This window comes from Egretta garzetta, unplaced genomic scaffold, assembly GCF_000687185.1.
Source record: "Egretta garzetta isolate BGI_Z169 unplaced genomic scaffold, ASM68718v1 scaffold220, whole genome shotgun sequence".
Classification (NCBI taxonomy): Eukaryota; Metazoa; Chordata; class Aves; order Pelecaniformes; family Ardeidae; genus Egretta; species Egretta garzetta.
Genome location: NW_009258414.1, coordinates 2,041,972 through 2,056,241, shown reverse-complemented (window position 1 = coordinate 2,056,241; position 14,270 = coordinate 2,041,972). Strand labels below are relative to the sequence as shown.

General features: G+C 47.1%; 1 protein-coding gene across 1 annotated transcript in view; it reads right to left on the bottom strand.

The window, feature by feature from the left end:
* Positions 1-6,899, bottom strand: part of F9 (coagulation factor IX) — a 15,902-nt gene extending 9,003 nt beyond the window's left edge. The window contains exons 1-4 of the mRNA XM_009643359.1: positions 6,833-6,899; positions 3,584-3,747; positions 3,221-3,245; positions 1,215-1,328 (exon numbers count right to left, since the gene is read on the bottom strand). Of these exons, the coding sequence (XP_009641654.1) occupies positions 1,215-1,328; positions 3,221-3,245; positions 3,584-3,747; positions 6,833-6,899 (370 nt within the window). The remainder of the gene's footprint in view (positions 1-1,214; positions 1,329-3,220; positions 3,246-3,583; positions 3,748-6,832) is intronic.
* Between the last annotated feature and the right edge of the window lie 7,371 nt (positions 6,900-14,270).

Genomic DNA, 14,270 nt, shown 5'->3' with positions numbered 1-14,270 from the left:
GCAGGAGCTTTGATGAAACGGGCCCCAACCTGAGGCTTGCTGAGGTTCCCGTGATTGCACATGTCTTTTCCCATCCCACCTCGCACTCCTCTGTGGTGGGAACACCACATCTTGGAGGTGGGAAACCACTAATCCACAGACGCCCTTTTAATTCTCAGTGAGTTTTCAAATAACTTCACAGCAGATTAACTCCACTCCTACTTCCTCAAGGACACCTCCCTTCCTGTAGCCATTTTAATGCCATCATTTACTATTTTTACAGAGCTCCTTTTCACGCCTCACTTCTAGAGCTATTTTTGTTCCTGTCTCACTTCCACGAGAAATCTGCAATGAGTCTATTTAAATTTGATGCAGCTTTGAAATGCTCTTTTTAACGTACACTCCTCTCTTGCCAGAGCAGAAGCACAACTAGAAAGAGAATCTTTTATTAGTGCAGTGAGTCTAGCACATTATGCAAGTCGCACAGCCCCTGATTATATTATAAATATAAGAGCTGAATATCCCTCTTGCTTAAATTATCAGCTGTTTGGTTTTCATAAACTCCTCAACCCATCAGGAAAATATTTGCCTTTTGTTTGCCTCCAGAATCAAGGTTGCTGGTGATAATTATAATTATGAATTTAGCAGAGTGCCATTGAGAGGAGGTTGCAATAATCCTGCCCTTCTCGGCACCTGCTGCCCAGCCTGGCACGAGAAAGGGAGAGGAGGAGGGAGAGCATGGGGGCCCCGTCGGGGCCGGGGGAAAACTGTTGCTTTCAGCAGGTGAGCACGTCGTCCCTGATTGACGGGCGGCCCCGGAAAGCCTTGTGCTGGGGACATAAAGGAAGGTCCCTGCGTCAACATTTGCGCTGGCAGCCTCAGTGTGCTGAACAAAAGACCTTGAGCCTGAGTCTCTGTCGAACCCTGTGTAAGGGCAGGCATCCCAGAGCTCAGCGGAGGTGGAGCTGGGGCTCCACCGAGGACAGGAGAGGATGGAGACATCTGCTCCTCTATCCCCATCCGCTCCTCTATCCCCATCCGCTCCTATATCCCCAAGCATGTCCCCCTGTAATCCCCTTGCCGATGGGCTGAATTTGCACATTCGCACAGTGCCTTACTGCAAGGCAAAGTGTGTCCGAAACAGCCCTCAAGTAGGATGAAACTCTACACCCACTTTGATCTGATGAGACTTCAAGCAAGGCAGAACAACCCCAGGTGGAGCCCCTGGTACGTACCTATCTCACAGTTTCTGCCTTCGTATCCCGGTGGGCACCAGCACACATAAGAACTTACTGCGTCCTCGCAAACAGCTCCATTTTTGCATGGATTTGACTCGCACTGATCTCCATCTTGGAGAGAAGACAGGAGAATTAACAAACATGAGCGTCCACCATGGCTGGGGCTGACCAAGTGCCACAGCCTTGATCTGTGCAAGCCTCCTGATAAAGACGAGCAAGAGACTGCACACCTTCCTTCTTGGTAATGGAAAACAAGTCAGATCTTGGCACCCAAGTGCACAGCAGACAACATCAGTGCTGGGGTAACATCAGTAGCAGAGTCCTAATTATGTACCCTGTCCCGCGTGGGTTAATTTGCTCGTTTCAGCAGAACTCCTCTTCAGTCTCCCTCATGCAACATCTCAACAGGACCTCATGTCTTGGCTAAGTTGGACAGGCAAAGTTAGGGGGTTTGCTTCCTCAAGAGTGGTTAGGATATCCTAATCTGAATTATTTTAACACTACTGCCTTTGTTCGCTGAAGGTTTGGGCCTGTCCACTTGGGTTTGGAGACCTCTCTGTGTATTGGGATTGAGTGCCTCGGCCATTGCTCTTTCTTTCTAAGTCTTGTGCTACTATTATCTGGTCTAGATTTTTCTTTGCATGTCAGGGCTTTTATTTTCACAGCTGCCTACAGCTGAGAAGCTGAGGCTTTGATAAAAGCACACAGTATTGCAAAATTAGTGATCTAACACTTTGGAACAGTAAGTCTGTGACATTAAATTACAGGCAAGTGTGCTTTGAAATGGTTATTGCAGAGACAAGGAGGAAGGGGAATGTCTTGATGTGTTTGTGTCCTGCCGGTAAGTGTGGCTGTTAATGGTGAGTTGAGGAATGGGCTGGAATGCAGAAGGCAGCCTGCAAACCTTGACAAAATAGTTTTGTCTTGTCTAAGGCAGGGTGTTGGGGTTTACACATCAGGTGGGGACCGCGGCTGCTATCGCTGCTTGGTGAGGGCAATCAGAGCTTGGTACCACTTGGGTGCTGTGCAAGCGTGGCTCTCCCATGGGCTGCACGTGTTGGGAATAGCAGCTGGGAAGCTGAACAGTAAACCGGGCACTGTGGATGATAGGGGAATATATGGCGTTCATTATTTTTGAAGAGCTAATTGGTTACAGTGGCAGGGAAACAAATGAAGTGTTGAGTTTCATCAGTTGGTTTTTTAGAGGACAGTCCTACAATGCAAATGTAACTTTTTTATTTTATAGTCTGGACTGAATAATCTGAATTATTTAAGGCTTTTTAGTGAGATGTTCTGGGCACTTCGCCAATCTACAAAGCAGTTCATTTATTGAAATGTCCTTAGAATTAGTTTCAGATGTTTTAGTGGGCATTGAAATCTTTCTGGTGAGGGACTGAGGAGTCGTTGGGGATGGAGGCTGAAAGGGAATAAATAGATGGTGGAAGGAAAATGGCGGAGAAGCAAGGGCCTGGGACCACGGGTGTGAATTGCAAACAGCTGTTTGCTATGATCACGTTGAGGCTCCACTTTAATATGTCATTTCCAGGGATTCACGCTGTGCCTGCACAAGGCTGGGCCTTATCGGGAGATCTCTGCTGGAGAGCAGAGCATTTGCTGGTTTCTGGAGGGGTGTTCAGTATTGCTGTCATGTTTTACTCTATGCCACAGCTGGAACTAGAAGCCCAAAGCGTGACCTGGGCTCAGCAGACCCAGTGGTCTGTGTGAACTGGCTTTGTTCTGCGAGGTTTTTGAAGTTTGTTCAAAAAACCTACTTGGACAAAGAAATTGTTAAATAATTTTTTTTTTTTTTTTGGCTTGCAATTTGTATACCAACAGGATGGGCCCAGGCTGGGTGGCTGCAGGATTTAGGGTGCATGACTCTGAGTAGCTCTGTCCCAAACCAGGTTCTGAATGCTGGAATACATTTGTTTTGATAAACATCTACTATTTATGCATGGAGAGATGAATATTATGCATTTGAACATGAAGAAAGCAGCTCTTACCAATGTATGTTTTCCAAAACTCCATCTGCAAAGGAAAAAAAAAAAAAAAAGAAAGAAGTTTCCTTTGATTTCTCATTTCTGGGCACTACCTGACTGAAGCAGTGAAGGGAGCACTCCAAAGCTAAAGCAGAAGGCTTGCAGGAAAACAACCACCTCCATAATCCCAATGGTGACCAACAAACCTTTAAAGCAGTTCCCCAGCCCAACCAGTGGGTCAAAAATGAGAATAAAATACGATAGGTGCTGCCCTTCATCCCTGCAGGTTTTCCCCTTGCTGTTCACTCCTCCTTCCTCCCCAAAAGGCTCATAGAGGCGCAGGCTGGGGGGAACACGGCGTTGCCATTTTGCAGCAGCGATACTCACTGTTTTCTCTGTGTTTTCAAACACTTCTCGGGCTTCTTCAAAGCTGCATTTTTCTTCGATGCATTCTCTCTCCAGGTTCCCGGGGATAACCTCTTCCAGCCTGTTTGAATTGGCTCGCTTTTGCCTGTGCAGAACCGAGCTCGCCTCTTTGTTCTCGATGAAGACTGTGATTTGAACAGAAACAGGGGCTCGAGGGGCGCACGCGCTGCCGTGTGGAGCAGCCGGGATGGGCTCTCAGGGCTCTGTTCTCCCAGAAAACAAGCCCTTTTCATGTGTTCACCCCTCCGTTGCCCCATGGCCAGGGACATTTCAGGAGTGTTATCATTTACTTGAGGTTTCTTTGGTGTCTACCTTAAGTGCAATCCAGAGGGTGAAATCTGGAGAACCCAGAGTCAAGGTAGTCGATAGGCAGACATGACTGATGGCGAGCGGGTGATTAGGAGTGCTGAAGTTTGATGCTTAAAATACCCTAAAGCAGATGGTGTGAGTGTCTCCTATCATAGATGCACACACCAGAATAAGCTATTTGAGAGGGGAAAATAATAGGCTTTTTCATGCTGCTGCTGGGTGAGGTCTTGTTTGGACACAGAAATTGCCTTGCTTTTACTGTCTCTGCCTGTTTTGGCTGTGAAAAGCCATTTGCCTCTGCAAGCAGCTGCAGCCCTTGGAAGCCACGGGCCATTTGCTTCTCTCCCTTGCCCATGTGCCTGGGATACCACTGTTCCCTGTCGGCAGGAGGGATGACATGAGCCCTCCTCACCCCCTGGGCCAGGTCACGTCAGCAAGGTGGTGTGCATCCACCTTCAACTTGCTGGCCAAGCTCCTGGGCAGAAACCACCAGCGGAGGGCTGCTGGCACTGTAGGGACCCCCAGTCTAAGCGGGATGTCCGTGGTGGTCACCAGCCTTCCCATGATGGCTGCCTGGTGAAGGGCACAAGGACATATAGACCCGTCATGGTGCTACCTTCAATGGTCTCCTGGCAGGGCCGCGCATCCCATCGGCAGGGGCAGCAGCAGCAGCCACGCCGTGGCAGCCGCCTGACAGGGTTTGCTCCTGACCCACCTCTCAGAGACCCCCACCTCTGCCGAGCACTTTTTCCCCATCCTAAAAAAAGGCATTATTCACCCAGAGGAGCTCTCTGCTTTGCCTCCCCGGCCTCTCCTCACCCTCCCTTAGTGCTCGCAGCCATGTCCCTTTGTGTCACCAGATGGCACAGTAGAGCAGCTCTTCTTGGAGCTGCTGGTGGCCACCCTGGACGCAGACCTCTATCTGGGGGCCCTGTGCTGGAAGGGGTTCAGGCACCTGTGGGCCTGGCCCCCCGGGGGCTTAAAGTGAGCATGGGCTCAGCCAGGCTGGCAGAGAGGAGCATGAGGGGCAAGCACCAGCCGCTCGTGCCTTCCCATGGAATGCTTCTGCTCTCCACCCAGAGCAGATCCAGCCTCTCCGAACCCGCAGAGGATCGGTTTTGTTGAACTGTCGCGAGCCCCAGTTGGGTCAGTCTGATTTATGCCATCCTGCTGATGGTGTAACCAGCCCCTTTGCTTAAAGATCTCTCTGCAAGAGACTGAACTAGTTGTTTTTGCAATGCTTTTAATTATTGTACAGCAAGCTTGCACCTCTGCCTTCCTCATGCTAGTGTGGTTTTGGTTAAAAACAAAAAGGAGTGCATTAAGATCCTGACCTTAATCTCATTGTTTGGTGGTAGATATTGATGGGTAAAGCACTGACCTCTGAAGAAGCCAGGCTTGTTGCAAACACCGCAGACCCCGTGGTGTAGCCTGTCCCAGCTGCAGGGTTGTGCTTTATGTGTGGGACCCCCGGCTGAGCAGGGGGCTGAGAGCCTGGTGGCACCAGGGGACACAGCCTCACTGGAGGGGAGCTGCCCCTTTCTCCCCCTGGCATGGGCTGCAGCCTCCAGCTTGTCCCCAGGCTGGGCAGAAAAGGCTCAGGTAAGAAGGATGGAGCAGCCTTCCTTGGTTTTGTAACCCTGTTGGGCTCTCCATGCGCTTAGTGCCCAGGGAACCCGATGTGGGCACAGCCACACATCGCCCTGTGTGAAGTGAGGCAGCTGCGTTAGGCCCATACCTTCATCTCCTTCCAGAGGGATGTGCAGGCACCTGCTGTAATTAACCCATTTAATGGAGAGAACTCATTTTAATGAATGCAGCTTTGCCTCCCTCAGATCCCTCTAGGCTTTCTCAGTTCCTTACTGATCCCTCACGCTGCTTTACAAGCAAAACTTGATTTGAACTGAAGGTTGCAGGCCCTGTGGGGTCACAGGCACGGTGGTCACCCTGGCTGGAAACCATCCTCACACCAAGAATGTATTCACGCGTGGCTTACCAACTTCTGAACCAGGGTCTGAGAGAGTGAGATGGGTCTCTGGGCCAAGGGGCTGTGGGGTCAGACCTCTCCTGCCAGCTGAGTATAATGTTTTCTAGGGTGGTACACCTGGGTGGGTGGTGGTGGTGGTACCAGGATGAGGTTCTGCTCACTTGTCTTTGCTAAGCAAACATTTTGGAAGGAGGCTCTTTTTTTTTAACCCGTTACTTGTAATGTTTTAACGAAAGAAGCAAGGCCAGCCTTGCACCAGCCTCACACTGGATGTGAACCAGCCTCTGCTGGAACTGTTGCCGCTACAGATAAATCAAGCAACAGCCTGCATTACTATGTGTGATTGCCCACATCCATCAACTACTCTATCTTGTCTACAGTTTTGGCTGCGTCTTACAGTCTTTGTTAAATTCACGCTGTGTTTGGCTTTAAACGATGCTCACAGTGGCAAATCCAATGGCTGTTTTATGGATGTGAGCACTTGTTTGTACTCCAGGACAAAGCGGTGGCACGCACAGAGGTGTGGATGTTACTCTGCCAGCGACGCTCTCCCCTTTTTTTTGCCTTCTGTGTGTGTGGATGCGTGCATTCTAAAATGGCTGAATCAAGCTCTGAAAGCTTAAAAGCTGCAAAATTTTTGAAAAAATCCATTCTTAAAGTTAATCTCTGTGACACATTCTGCATGAAATCAGCATAAAAGCTATTCTTTCCTTCCCAAGAAAAGAACCGGAGCTTTAAAGAGAGGAGCTATGAAGCTCAGCAATCCCTCTGAGCTCTCGCCTCTTAGGGGAGGCGGCTGAACAAGCTGTCCCACCATCAAGTGACAAAACTGTCCCTTCCCCTGTGCCAGCCTCCCCCCTGCCCCTTCCCCACACCCAAAAGTGAAGGACTTGCTAGGTTTTAAATGAACCCACCTGTACTTTGGGCACCGAAGCAAGCTCCCAGAAGACAAATGGAGAGTACGAGGGGGATATTTGCCATCTTCCCACCACCCACACCTCTCGCTAACAAATTGGTCGGGTGGTGGAGCTCAGTCAATAATTCCAAAGTGCAAGCGCTTGTTTATTTACTCTGGGTAACCCTTTAATTTAAGCTCCCCAGATGTGCCAGTGCGGCAGATTGAAATGGCAGTATGGGTGTTTTTGGAGGGGGCACGTCTCGCGACCTGGGGGCTCGGACAGTGGGCTGGCGTAGGGATGTGGGGCAGCCTTTGCCCAGGGCAGGTTCACAGGCTGCTCCTCATCCACACTGGCCAAAGAGCCGACTGAAAGGGAGGGAAGAGAGGGGAAAAGACATTGAGGAAAAAAAAGCAGGTTTTCATTGAGAAAAGAAAGAGCGCATTTTCATACCAAACCATTTGTATTTAGTGGTGGGTTACTTACAACTTTTAAAACGCATTTCTTCCCTTCTTCCAACTTTCCCTTAGTATGAAGAGCTATTTCAAGGCGAGTAATTGCCTTGGGGAAAATACTGAATATTGTAAAAAAAAAAAAAAGAAATATTCACTTCTGAAAATGTCAAAAATCTTCCCCTCACACCTCTTTCCTTGGGGAGTGCTTCCCTGTTTCTGCTTCTCCCCCCACACCCCTGTGCACAGAGCAAAACCGAAACCCACCATAGCACCCGTGCACATCTGGGGCTGACAGGCCTCTGCCCAACTTCGAAAAGGTCTCAGCCAGAGGCTGTTTAAAGCAGAACTCCATTTCTGAACGTGCTGGTGGTGCTATTGCCTTCTGGTATTGGCTTAGCTCTAATACCACGCTGAAGAAGAGCAGCAAGAGGCCAGGCAGCTCTGGTGGCTTGTTAAAGCAGAAGAGCTAGAAGAAGGGAGCTGGCAGGTTCCACTAGTTCCCAGCAAAGCAAGATGGATATTCTGCTACTGTCAATGCGAGGGGATCCCACAGCGTGTTTCACAGCGCCCTGAGTGCTCGCAAGCCGGGTAACGCCGTCCGGTGAGTGGTGGAGCATGTACCGTGTTGGATCTGCCTGTGTCTGGCAGGCTGGAGAGCTATTAGTTGTTATGAGGCTACAATAGCCCTTGGGTAGTTGTTAAAGTGTTTGCTTGAGCTTATGAACCATAAATCCTGTGCACTCAGTCCAAAAAAATTAAAAATGTTCCTTCGTGCAGCAAATGGGAGAGACATTTATGGTTGCGTGGGTATTTGGAGTTACTTTTCTATGCAGAAAGATCAGCTGCACGTAAATATGCGATGCTGAATGTGAGTTACAGCCTTGTGAGATCTGTGTTGCCTAGGTGGAAAAAATCCTTTATTTTCCCTTTCTTGAGCAAACAAAAGGTCCTGGAACCTATAATTCATCTTGTTCCTTCCTGTTCCATTTGAAATGATCTTTATTCATCACTGACAGTAGCTTTTGTTATCAAATTTCTGTGGTAGATAAATGAGTTAGGATGAGGTAATGCGCTGTTGATGTAAATTGAATGCAAAGTGAAGAAGGTAATGATCATCTCTCATTTTCTCTGCATAAGGAAATGCAAATGTGAGAAAATAAATTGAGCTAAAATGCTGAAACAATACATCTCCTATCAATGAAGAGGAGTGTAGAGAATGGCCTGCCATAACAAAGGATAATTAGAATCTCATTACTGTAAATATTTTACTTTAGAACATAGGTCAGTCAAATTATTTTTGGTTTATGATGCATAGTTCACATGTAATAGTATTCACATTATTGCTAATTAATCTTAGCAGAAAATGCCAACATTATTAGAATAAACAAGGCTGTTAATACAAATAATTTCTATTGTTTACTACTATTGCTATCAACTTTGGGGGCACTAAATTGAAAGCAAAGTGTTTCTTTTTATTTCTTTTGCAAACAAAATCCCCAGAATTGCAATTCCCACCATGGGCACTTTGGAGATGAAAGCTTTGCTGTTTAGGTGGATGGGATCTGGGTATATTTTGACTTAGTGTTCTATGTTCTCAAAAGGCGGCTCTTTAAAATACACGCCCAGGTCATGTTCTTTCCTATTAAAAAGGTTTTCTGTAGAAATGAGCTGTTAGGAGATGTCTCTTCTGGTCTGAGGCGTTGGGGTTTGGGGCTTTTTTGTTGCAATATCCCTTTTTTTTGTTGGTACAGAACCATCACACACATGCGGTTGCTGGGCTTGTGTTTGTGTCAAAGGCAGAAGGAGTGGGCAGGGGTGCAGGGCAGCGTGTTCCCGGCAGGGCCACCACCTTGGGCTTGGGGACTGCTCATCTTTCGGAGAAGCTTTCTGCTGCAAAGTGAAATGAAGTTTATGAGAAGTCAGAAGAAGAAAGCTATTTTCATTTTAATCTGATAGATTTTTTTCAAATGTGCTCTGGCTGCACTGATCAATAATGTTAAACAGCCTGATGGCTTGAGGATCTTGTTAAAGGATTGTTCATAATCTCCCTTGTCTCCAAATGCACTCTTTTAAGCAAAAAATCCTCACTCAGAACCTTAAGGAAATTGCAATTTGCCCTTGCCCTCTAGACAGCTATGGTAAGTAATCTTTCCTTAAGCAACAGCAAACAAGCTATTTCTGCAAAAAAAAGAAACAACAGGGAAAGTAATGCTTGATCTTTATTTTTTTTCCCCCTCTTCTTTATTTGATTACTTTGAAGTCCCTGGCTTTTGCTGGAGCAGTGATTGTGGGAAATGATCCAAATGCAAAGACAGCACAGCCATGGAGTCCTTTGCAGTGCCTATCGTTCTGTTGTCATGATTAGCATACTGCACAAAGTACCGGTTCTGTTAAAACTCCCATGGAGATACTAAGGTGTATTTGGAAGTCAGTGGTGTTGGCGACCTACCCCTGGTGAGGACATGCCTTCAGCTTTCACAGGGGGATGCAGGAGCCTTGTCCCCATGGCAGAAGCTCCAGGCCGGTGGGATTGCAGGCATGGGGAGATGCTGCTGACAACTTCAGTTCTGTGCTGCGGGAGGGGTGTTCAGGCAAAAGGAGGTGGCTTTGGTGATGTGAAATAGCAACCAGGACCAACTCTTCAGAGACAGCAGGAGTAGTGCTGGCTCATAGTTCTCCCACCTCTAGAAGCCTCTCCCCTACTCCCCCTATCCATCTCGGGGCTTTCAGTTCCTGTGCTGAGCATTTTTCTTCTGCTTTTGTGCAGAGGCTTCAATACTTGTGCCAAGAAACAGGCTCCCCTTCTGAATTCCCTCCAGACACATCCATCGCAGTTAGCACTTAAGCTCCGTCCCTCCCATTTTATTCAGTTTTTAATTAGACTCCGGAGCAGGAGCACAGAGCAAACTCTGCTTTCATCTGGGAGATCCCGTGGCTGTGAAATATTTACGGGAAGTAAATAACTGTCAGAAAGTAAATAAGTCCCTGACTCTACATGAGTGTAAAAGTGCTTTGAAATAGTCTCATTCGAATAAAAGCCCCTCACGTTGAGTGGCGGTAAGAAACAGCAACACAGGCAAAAAAATTCCCAATGTAGAAGGTAAACACAATTACTAATTCATGGAGCAGCACGTTTCACAGTAGCAGCTTTAATATCTTTCTTTGCAGTTCGACTTAAAATAGGCCAGATTAAAAGGAAATCTGGATTTATGTTTGGTCATCGTCTTTTCAGAAAGCGGAGTGCAAACACAGGTAGATGCACCGTGCTGCTGAAGTTACTCTAAATTTAGCCTTGGCCATCTCCACTTCAGACTCTGGATAAAGCAATGAAACAAAGCTCAGAGGAAGAAGCAGCTCTTGCAGGTTTTGATGGGTCAGGTACATCACCAAGCTCACACATCACCATACAGAGCAAGAACTAAATTAAATATAAGCTCAAAAGCTGGCTTGCTACTGTGTCTTGGCACGAGATGACACAACCCCGTAACAGCCCAGGCACGGGTGTGGGATAGAGGCTTGTCCTGCCCCAGGCTTGCTGACGTGAATGTGAGTTCTGGAGGTTGCTTTGAAGCAGATCTGTGAAAGATGTTTCTCTCTCTTCCAGCAAACCCATCGGTCCCATCTGCTGATGGTATTGGTGTAGTGTCCTAGAGACAGGTTAGCTCCAGCCAGTGGCATCCAGCTAAGCACAGGGAGGTTGTTTCCTTCTTCACTCATGAGAAAGGATGCATCTTGCCTTGCTCTGACGCCTGTTGTTGGAGGAGGAAGGTGTCTCTCTCTTTCTCTCCCCTTCTGTTGGCTAGGGAAGGAGCCTCGGATTGACAGCTTGCGCTATATGTCAAACTTTATTTTTAGATGGGTAAAACCAGGGTGAAACGAGTCTCAATCAGCACATCCAAATGCACCATAGTCAAAGCCCTTGCACTTCGCACTTCGCTTACAGTAATAACATTCACTGTTCTCCCTTTGCCCATTTTCTACGTCAACGTTTGTGACTATGCCCTTCTTCATTTTCTTTGCCTTAACACCATTCCACCTGAAGTTTCAATCTTCCCCTTGTACCAGGGCATCCTTGTGCCCTATTTACCTTCTCCACCTCCCTTTCTTTCTACTATCTTTATAATTTGCCTTCTTGCTCTTTAGGGACAAAACTGTCTGTGGTATGAACATTAAAATCTAAGGGGAGGATACGAAGAGAAGAGATAAGGATATTTCTAATCTGTGCATCCCTAACTGATACCGCCAGCCAGCTCCCTGAGTCATAGGTACCTGAAGCAGTGGCACTCAAAGTTTGTCCTTTGCTTAATAAATATGGTCTTAGAACACCCCTTCCAGCTTGATTGACATGGGAGGGAACTGGAAACGCTGAGAGCCCTCTCCATAAATCTTGGACCTTGCAAGAGGCAGTCGATAGTTGACATTCAGAGAAAGGGACCTCACATTTTCTGCTGACACCAACACATACAATGGATGAAACCACCACTCTGGTTCCAGAAGGAGACACTGCAGTTTTTCTTCTGAAATCCCAGGACCACCAGAGGTGTATGATGTGATGAATAGTTAAGACCAAATTGGCCTTTCTAGTGAGTCTGACCTACTTGGGTTTTCTCTTCTGTTCCCCTGACCTAGTGCCCTGGAGCACTTCTCTTGCTAACAGCGTTCACTAATGGATGGCTGGAAGCTCTGACTTGTCAGTTCTAACAAAGCCAGCAGCGGTCTGCTATGAAGGTTAATTTGCAGCCAAATTGACCAAGAGAGCTAGCCAAAGTCCTCTGTGCTATTTGGGCATTATTTTGGAAATTCAGGAAGGATGGTAGTTGTGTACCCAGTGCTTCAGAGGGGTGATTTTCACTGGTGTTCAGTGGAGTTAGCTCCCTGATGGAGGAAAGAACCTGCTGACGTAAAGATCTGCCATGACTGCAGGTAGGTTTTCCAGTCTCTGGTGCAAAGAAGGCACAGAAGCTTGGGCTCGTCTTTCTGAATCTAATCTCCTAACATGAACTGTCAAATCTGGGACCACAGACTCTATAGTTGCAGGAAAGATGCACTTCTAGAGGCTCAGAGACCCAAAAGATCAGACACTGGGGATATGGCTGGGTTTGAAGTACCTTCTTCCCTGTGTTAACTCCACGGGGAGTGTACATACCTACACTCCAAGTGCAATGGGAAAACGACACCTCAGTGTCCGTATGTGTTTGGTGCCTGTAGAGTTGCTGTGTCAGGCCTATGCTTTGTTCAGATGTTGGGAGCCTTGGCAGTAAGAGGATGGATGGACAGTAGGATGCAAAGGGGCAGATGAGGGCTGGAACCCAAGGTGATTGTACAGAATGCAATGGTGCTTCATTAGATGTGCACTGGTTGAATGTTTAGTTGAAGTTGCTGATTTAAACTTTACTGCAGATGTCCTGAAAGTTTTGCATTTAAACTAATACAAAATAATCTCAAAAAGCAGTATCCCTACCCTACCTTAGGAAAATTCTGTCTTGGTCTGGCTAACACTCTCTGCAATTAAGGTTGTATGACTAATTATGAATATATTGTTTGACTTGAAGCATATTGTAAACTTCTTAAATCAAGTGAAGTATGTCACATGCATGGAAATACAACCAGTTAAAAGACATAAAAATGCATGAGTTCCACAGCTCAGGCTTAGATCATAATTTGAAACAGCTGAGGATTATCTCAGAAATCACAAAAAGCATCTCCCAAGGGTTTTTGATGGGTGCTTCTTCACATCAGCTTTTTATCTTGAAAGCTGTGTCAAACTCATGGAAACATGAAGAGTTTGTGATGTGTGCTCCTAAAAAGCATCACAGCTCCCAGCTATGAATCCTGATTTGACAGGTAAGAGCTACGTATGCTCTTCCCATAAATGAATATGGGTCTGAGTGTTTCTCTCCAAGGTTTTGAGCTTTCCAGCCAAGGTTGCACCGTGCAAGGAATGCAGGATGGGAAGACAATTCATTTTGCTCAAATTGTCTTAAGTACTGACCTCATTTTGATCCTCTGGTAGATTTAGGGCCAAATTCTGCCACCCCTTCATGCCAGCACAATTTGATTGACCGGAATGGGGCTGTGGGTTTGGCCATCTCTTAGTGGGCCACCTTGCTGCAAAACTCTGTGACTGGGAGTCTGGAGCTGTGATAGCACTGTCTGTCTCAGTCCTTTGATAAAACCAGGCTGGTAACCAAACCAGCTGGCAGGACTTCACAGTCATCATTCCAACCCGGCTGGTAGTTTGTGCAGTGAACCTGTGAGGACCTATCTTCCCCTCAGCAGTTTAGCCAGGTCACCACCTCTGCATGGTCTCCACTTCTTTTTTTCTTCTAATATTTGATCTGGTTAGTTTGCTGTGGTGTCCAGTGCATACTGGGAACTTCCCAAGCATACGAGAAGGGACTGTGTGTGCCCAAGGAGAGCTCCACAACAGGCACAGCAGGTAGGAGTGGGGGTAGGGGAGGTAGGACTTTATAAATCAACAACCTTAATTACTTGCAGCCTGGAAAAAACTTAATGGGGAGATGTACTCATAGAGTCGAGTCTTTGGGGGGAGTTCAAGCACTAATCCATAAAAGCCAATGAGTCTATTTGTGCCTTGCATGAGTGGCTGGAGCCAACCTCCCCAGAAGCCCCTGGCAGTGCTGCTGGGTCATCCTCCACCAACAGGGACAGCTTGTGTTGGACCTAAATGATCATGGTACAAGATGGCACCTGAAAAATAGCATGTGTTATCCCACACGGCCACTGCTCCACTCCTTTTAAGAAGGAGATCTGTCAGCTCCCTCCCTCTCCTCTTTGGGAGAGTGATGGTGCAAACCCTTCCCTCCCTTTCTCCCTTCTCTCCTCCCTTGTAATTCTGCTCTCCTGCATTTCTCTATGGCCACTGTAGTACTTTTCAAGTCAGCTTAATTGTCAGCAGTCCTTAATCACAAGCAATCCTTTTGGTATTAATAGAATAGAAAACTCGGATGATACTTCTGTTTTTTATGTTCTGGACATTT